The sequence below is a fragment of the Sphaeroforma arctica genome, assembly GCF_001186125.1.
Source record: "Sphaeroforma arctica JP610 unplaced genomic scaffold supercont1.368, whole genome shotgun sequence".
NCBI lineage: Eukaryota > Ichthyosporea > Ichthyophonida > Sphaeroforma > Sphaeroforma arctica.
The window spans coordinates 1-8,196 of NW_014040190.1; the positions used below are offsets into that span (position 1 = coordinate 1).

General features: G+C 40.2%; 2 protein-coding genes across 2 annotated transcripts in view; one reads left to right on the forward strand and one right to left on the reverse strand.

The window, feature by feature from the left end:
* Positions 1-415: 415 nt before the first annotated feature.
* Positions 416-3,959, forward strand: SARC_05644 (ubiquitin-conjugating enzyme E2 N; the record flags this gene model as incomplete). The annotated part of the gene is made up of 4 exons (XM_014300477.1): positions 416-487; positions 851-1,031; positions 2,526-2,666; positions 3,319-3,959. Coding segments are annotated over 4 exons (426 nt in total), but the record flags the coding sequence as incomplete, so codon positions are not given.
* A 17-nt stretch (positions 3,960-3,976) lies between these two features.
* SARC_05645 (hypothetical protein) overlaps positions 3,977-8,196 on the reverse strand; it is a 5,296-nt gene continuing 1,076 nt past the window's right edge. Inside the window, exons 2-5 of the mRNA XM_014300478.1 lie at positions 7,016-7,186; positions 6,094-6,195; positions 5,184-5,369; positions 3,977-4,484 (exon numbers count right to left, since the gene is read on the reverse strand). Coding sequence (XP_014155953.1) covers positions 4,356-4,484; positions 5,184-5,369; positions 6,094-6,195; positions 7,016-7,186 — 588 coding nt within the window. The 3' untranslated portion in view covers positions 3,977-4,355. The remainder of the gene's footprint in view (positions 4,485-5,183; positions 5,370-6,093; positions 6,196-7,015; positions 7,187-8,196) is intronic.

Consider the following 8,196-nt stretch of genomic DNA (forward strand, 5'->3'; position numbering starts at 1 on the left):
TATTTATATATTTGTGTGTGTATTTAAATATATTAATAAATGCAAACACATACACATGTATTTATATATATACATATATATATGTATATATATATATATATATATAAATATAAATGTCTTTTATTTGTATACATTTATTTCACATGTCTTTTATACATGCGTGTCATCAGAGTTCAAGGATTCGTAAATAAAGCACAGCATATTTCCATACACTTTATTACGACCATTTACACGCATTTGAAGAATGCCACTAGTCTTCATGTTGTTTCAAAGGTTTAATTGTCGGTTGGTATTTTGTGACTGGTGCATTCAATCATTCGCCTGAGCTATTCTGATATTACTAATATGAGCTATATGTATATTTATATTATGAACTATATTTATATTACTAATTTGAGCTATACCTATATTATCGATACAGGAGACTCAACGTCTGCAACAGGAACCAGTGCCTGGCATCGTCGCAGAACCTCAAGAAAACAATGCCGTATGTCAGTCAATCTGTAAATCACACAACTCTTTAGCCTATCGGTTTGGCATCTAATTTGAACCGATTTTTTCTCACAAAGTCCACAGATTGCTTCGGATATATTGTTTGTTGGTTTTATGGGATTTGCTGCTCGATGTAAGCTAGTATTGAACTGTAGTACGTATGACCCAATTGAAAGCGAGCTCGTGTACAGCCTGATACGAATGAACACACCACCATTCACATCCTGACATGTTGTTGTTTACGTTTGATACCTATCCTTTACGTATGTATATATACATACACCACACACAAGCACATTTGTTTCGGTAAACATAACCAACTGCTGTACGTACTGCTCTTCTGGACGCCAAATCGTAGCGCTACTTCATGGTGACAATGGATGGTCCTCCGGAGACTCCCTACTCTGGTGGAAAGTTCAAGCTGGAGTTGTTCCTTGATAATGACTATCCCATGTGCCCGCCAAAAGTACGCTTCCTAACGCGGATCTACCACCCTAACATCGACAAGATCGGTCGCATCTGTTTAGATATACTCAAAGGTATTATATCGACACATACTTGAAGCAGTTTTGTATAGATATGCTTGAAAGTATTCGATTCATATATGATGTAGGCTATTTTATTGACAGATATACTGAAAGCTATTCTGTATGTATATACTTACAAGTATTCTATATATATATATATATATAAATATATATATACTGTAGGCTATTATATTGACACATACTTATAGCTATTTTGTATAGATATACTTAGTTATTCTATTATATATGCTGTAGGGTATTGCATTGACACTAATACTTGAAGCTATTTTGCATAGATATACTTATAGCGTTACTGTTTATATATACGGTAGGTTATTCCGTTTAAATATCTCTGAAGGTAGGGGTTCCCTGTGGATACTATTTGCCTTTGCTAGTGGATGTTGTCGCTAACCATACTTGAAAAAAACTAGGTCGTACTTACTAGTGGGTTGCTTTGGGGCGCTGGTTGGTTTCTGTGTAGTCTTCTACAATGTTTTGTTCCGTGTATTGTATCTGACTAGATGCGTTCAATACAGGGAAAGTGTATGGGCATCTGTTGTTCCATGTGTTATTATAGTCTATTCGTGCATGGGCTACTAATTGTTTGCTGTGTTTTTGACTTCTATTGATTCTCCTGTGGCTCGTCCGTTCAGGTATGTTCAAAGGCACGCCATTGCCTTGGCTTAGTTTCGGCTGATCTGGCAGCGATTAGTTGTGTGGCCATGGTTTATGTGTACGCCAAGCGTGTTACTGTATGGTGCTCTACTCAGGACTGTTTTATATTAAAATGTCAAAGTAGTTGCTGTATGGTGCTCTAAGCAGGGCTATCTCATATTATAATGTTTGACTGTCTTATATTGTAAAGTCTGACTGTCTCATAATATAATGTCTGACTGTCTTATATTATAAAGTCTGACTGTCTCTTATTATAATGCCTGACTGTCTTATATTATAAAGTCTGACCGTCTCATATTATAATGTCTGACTGTCTTATATTATAAAGTCTGACCGTCTCATATTATAATGTCTGACTGTCTCATATTATAATGTCTGACTGTCCCATATTATAATGTTTGACTGGCTTGTATTATAAAGTCTGACGGTCTCATATTATAATGTCTGACTATCTTAAATTATAATGTCTGACCGTCTATATTATAACGTCTAAGTAGCTACTGTATGCTGATATTGATTCGGCGGAGTTTTCTCAGCTGCGTGTTGGGTGAAAGTCATATCACGTCCTGCAGTACCATCACCAGCACTCGCAACTAGTGCAACACAACCAGTGGATAGCCACCCCGTGCGACTACGCGATTGGTGGCCATGTCTCTCCCAGCCCTCTCCCTATACTCACAGTCTCATTCTAGTTCATCCGTTATCAACCACACTCGTGTGTGTACTGATTAGTCGGTTGTTTGTCCCCATACACAGTCTCATTCTAGTTAATCCGTTATCAACCACACTCGGGTGTGTACTGATTAGTTGGTTGTTTGTGCACCTCTGCAGACAAGTGGAGTCCGGTGCTTCAAATCCGCACAGTGCTGCTGTCCATCCTGGCACTCATGTCCGCCCCAAACCCTGACGATCCATTGGCCAACGATGTGGCTCAAGTGTGGAAGGACAACGAACCACAAGCACTACAAACAGGTACTCTTCAACTCTCATGAGCCTCTCGTGAGTGGAAATGGCGTGCGCTCATTAGCGTCTCAGAATTGGCGTGCGCTTATTAGCGTCTCAGAATTGGCGTGCGCTTATTACCCGCCCGTTTCATAATCTTTGGTCTGTCATGGTAGGTGGAGATATCATACACGACTAGTAGGATTGGCCTGCAAGAGCTTTACGCTTGGTGCATGCAGGCCTGCGCGAGTGCGAGTCAAAAAGATGGATGGTGCTTTCATGTAAATAGTCTCATACGACTACAAGGCAATGATTTAGGTGTGCTGATATCGGATGTCTCATCACCTCATTTGAACTTCGTCATGTATCGGTACAGTACAACACGCCAACCTGTGTGTGGAAATGGCGTGGCAATTCATTAGCACTCCTGTCGCTGCTCATAGTAAGGTAGTATACTTTTGCAATGCACTGTGTTAGGCAGGTCCATCTTTCTGTCAGTGTATGGCTCTCTTCTCGAGCTGGTACTACTCGTGTGTATGTATATGCAACATTCCAGTGATCATGCACAAATCACAGTAGTGTCCCTTGTCCTTCATGAGTGCAATGTACCTGTCTATTGTGCTATACTTTTTAGACTGATCATGTGCATCATTCGATCTTTTTGTCGTTACCAATGCTGCAGCTAAAGAATGGACGGAGAAATATGCGAAATAAAGGCCGAGTTATCCAGAACATGTTCGCAGCTCGTATTTCCATAAGTTTATTGCAAGTACACACGAGTGCAATAGATTAAGAATCATTTCAATCACCTTTATTCAATTGGCGATGAAGATGATGTTGTCACGCTTAATTATCAGACATGTACCTGACTCCCAAACGAAGCAAAGAAACGCTGGTTTAGCGCGTGAGCTACAAGAGTCTACACTCGATCTTGTGATTTGGTTCTGGTGAAAATAAACCAACATAAGGGGCAGGTTTTTGTGTACTAAATTTACTCATAGCCTCTTGTCGGCTAAGAAGGCTGTTATTTATTGCGATAATATACTGTACGTCTTGATGATGTCAAGTCTTAACCTGATTGAGATCAACTTGACGGCCTTTTTCGGGCGCGTCTAATTTAGAACGTCCCAATGCAGCAGTTCAATGAATTTGCGTGGATTGCATATTGAACAACCAAGCCCTGCTTCAGCACTGACGCTTCAACGTTAGCGAGCCTTGATATGTCAACTTCATGTCAACGTCGCCAGTAGAGGGGAAAAGCAATCTCCAGTGTAGTACACCTCACACAATAGAGCGTACCCCACTAACACACTTATAGGCAGATAAAAAATAGAGCGTACCCCACTAACACACCTATAGCCAGATAAACAATAGAGCGTACCCCACTAACACACCTATAGCCAGATAAACAATAGAGCGTACCCCACTTACACACTTATAGCCAGATAAACAATAGAGCGTACCCCACTTACACACTTATAGCCAGACGTACACAATAGAGCGTACCCCACTAACACACTTAAAGCCAGACGTACACAATAGAGCGTACCCCACTAACACACTTAAAGCCAGACGTAGTCCTCACACAAGACGGCCGTTCCAGTACTACCACTCGCCACTCAGCACGCGACCATCTAACTATATCACCTCACCAAGAGAGACTATCACTCCAAGGGAAACTATGCCACTCCAAGGGAGATTATACCACCCCAAGGAAGACTATGAGGTCTTGGTGACGTTAGGGTTCCACACCATCTCATCCACATCGATCTGCACACACAACCACCGCCCCCACACAAAGAATGCATCGCTCAGGCGGTTAACGTATTTGATCACGGCGGGTGGCACCTGCACTCAAGGACAGACCGGACAAGATAATTTTTAAGGAAAAAGTTGTTCGATACTATATGTATGGCGAGATTAAGAGTGTAGGCTAGTTTTATAGACAAAGACTGTAAATAAAGATACAATGAAATACATTGCTCGAATATTCTACGTGTTGGATCAATCTAGATTCCTATATATATATATATGTATGTATACTATGTATATATATATGCATGCATACATATATATACAAATAATATACTATAATATATATATATATATATACATATATGTGTGTCCGAACAGAACGAGCCGTCCAGATTGTTCTAATAATCGATCACTGATCATAAGCGTCACCTAAAAATGGACCAACACTCCACACAGACATGTATAAACACGCTGACATATTGCAGTGTGCACACAATCCTAATTATGTTAGATAGCATAGATACAAGTGCATATATTTAGTTTATGATCTAAACTACGTCTAGAAAATGCATATGTTACATGAAACATTATGGTGAGCTCCAATGGCCACATAAATTCACACAATGACGTCTTCCACAGACCATGTAGAACCCGACACTAGCATACTCGAGAAACGACAAAACCACACACACAATCACTCCCGTGCACGCGTACGATGAAAAGCTTTTTTTGCGGATTGAAAAGGCAACAATCACACATACGCACACACACATATACGTATCAGATCCATACCCCTGCATTTTCTTCGCGGTTGAGTGCAACAATGGACCTTTCCGCTCTGCGACAGACTGTACGACACACATGCATGTCAGTGTTCGCTCGACAGCCCCCGGGTAAGATGAATGACTTGAGATCAGGCAGTGTATCGTTGCACATATCAATGTCTCGTTCCAGATCCTCAATGTCAACGTCCTCGATCTGAGGGAAGATGGATGACTTGAGGCCAGAAAATGATATGTACACGTGCACATCTACATAATACAACGTACACGTACAAGTACATAACATACGATATATATATATATATATATTAAAAACATACACATACATAACGGACATATAATAATGCCAATACCAATGTGACAATCCAGATCATCTAAGTCAGCGTCTTCGATGTGGATCAGGCAGTATAAGGTGATTGGTATGTACTCGCGACTGAAACTGCAATCAAAGTAGATACACGATAAAGTCACATTCGATGCAACTTAACAACATCCAATTGCGTTCCTTCCCTCCATTGTACAGCAACGTGGATACGACTTGCACAAATCACTTTCAAATGACGCTGTCGTCATCCAAGAGCCAGCACGGCAAGTAGCAGCAAATGTCTCGACATATACAGCTCGAAATGGACAAGTACCTGGTATATATACATGAAAACAACAGTAAACTTCAGACATCGATGGCAGCTCGATACTTTCTGCATCGATTGTACGTGATCATTCCTGGGAAACAAGTACATTGTATCACACGCCTGTTAAACATAGCAAAGATGATAAGGCGGCACCTTTGACCACAGATCTACCTAGAGATACGGTGGACACTAAACTCTAAACGCTTTAAAAATTATGAGATAGACCCGGGGATATGCGACCGATCGATAGCACATCCGACATACTCGAAATCAGTGCCAAAAGCATACCTGTGGCTGTTTAGGGTGCACGTCCTCTGGCATGGTTGCTAAGATTGAGCCCGCATTGAACAGATGGTGTTGTACTTTGACCAGCATGTCAACGAGGTCAGCCTGTGCAGTAGAGATATGCACTGCAGGTTTATTTCAAGCTAACATATCTGCTAGAGATAAGACGCGTTTCACAGAATCGATGTGTGGGCGCGTGTGCTGAGACTGCGACACGAGTCAGCCACAAATCACCCAGCAGTTCTGTGTTGGTATATGCGGTTATGCGGTATACATGATCCGCATAACCGTACTGTAGTATATGTCTAAGATTCCTTACACATACGCACCAATCCAACACAGTGCCGCACACAGAACGCACTATGACGCGTATAGTGTTTTGATAGTAGTCGCAAGTCAGTATACTGGTTGCAAACTAAGCTATCTCTGAGAGCACGGCGAGTATCTATTTGATCTGGTAACGATTTCTGTCAATGACAGTACAGACAAAAACAAATGAGTCCCCACTCAAGAGTTCGACCTCGACGTGCCTTTGCTTCATGCTTTTAGCCAAGATTACGCTTGATACTATAAGACTAGCACAGCCAATAAGTACTATATACTATAAGACTAGCACAGCCAATAAGTACTATATACTATAAGACTAGCACAGCCAATAAGTACTATATACTATAAGACTAGCACAGCCAATAAGTACTATATACTATACGACTAGCACAGCCAATAAGTACTATATACTATAAGCGAGCACCGCCTGTATATATGATATACTACACAAAATGCATAAACAGACTGTGTTCGCGGCACACAAATCTTTCACAGCTACTGGTGCTTAGAAAGTGCATCGTGAGTGTAACTGTAGTGGTAGCGTACAATTGCCCCAATAGAACATCCAAAGCAAGACCAGTCAAAACACAACACGCACCTGAGCGTCAGGCACACTCTTCATATCGACTTTGATGGATTGTATTGTAGATCCCACGAACGCGTTCAGTTCGTCCAGCGTGCCGTAGCACTCTATGCGCACATCATCCTTCTGCACGCGGTTGCCGCCCACAAGGCTTGTCATACCCTCATCGCCAGAGCGGGTATACACCTGTGGAAGTGGCAGAGATAGATGGATAGCTATTTGTTAGTGTCAACAGACTACACGAGATCACTCTATTTCGCGGTATAGGTGAAGATCCAGAATCCGTGAGGGGTTGCGGTGCACCTCGGGTGACGATGTATACATGCTTTTGCATGACATTTGCATGTGTCTATGACAATCAGGGTGTGTCCGATTGGACAACACAAACTACATGGCAGCATAATGAACGAACGCACGAATTGCTACAAAGATTATAGAAACTACATACAAACGTGTTTCAGCTGAGGTCGTTGGAATTTGTAAATATGCATCATTTTTTACAATATATGTATGTATATGTATATACATTTATATATGAATTTTGTAAAAAAAATTCTAAGTGCAATACTAATAAATACAAAGTGAAATCTATGTATCTTTCAGTGTGTATTAATGTAATGTAGTGTATTAGCTCCTAGAAACTAGAGACTGATCACTTCATAGTGTCTGCTTACACACGACAGCCCACGCCCCATGGCGCCTACAACAAGTTAGATCCATATGGACACTCACTATTGGCCTAGACCATGGCGACCGTTCCATTCTGGATACTGTCGCCATTATCTACATGTTTTAACCCACTTTACAGCTGTAAAATTACTCTTAAGTTAGCTCAAATTCTCATAACCCATCTACAGTAACCTAGCTTTATAAACAAACTATTGATTTACATACCTAAACCTTTACTTGACAAAATCCCATCCTATTCTAAGAATACGTGGAGTCACTATCACACGTGTCATATACCAAATACAATACATATCGATGAATACATAGATAGATATATATATACAAATCATACATACATATTATATATATATATATAGATACATATATATATATATATATATATATTAAGATATGCATACATCTGTATACATGTTTTCATATGATTTTGATGTACATGTATATATATATAGCTATATATATATAAATAAATGAGACTATTATATCTATATATATATATATATATATAT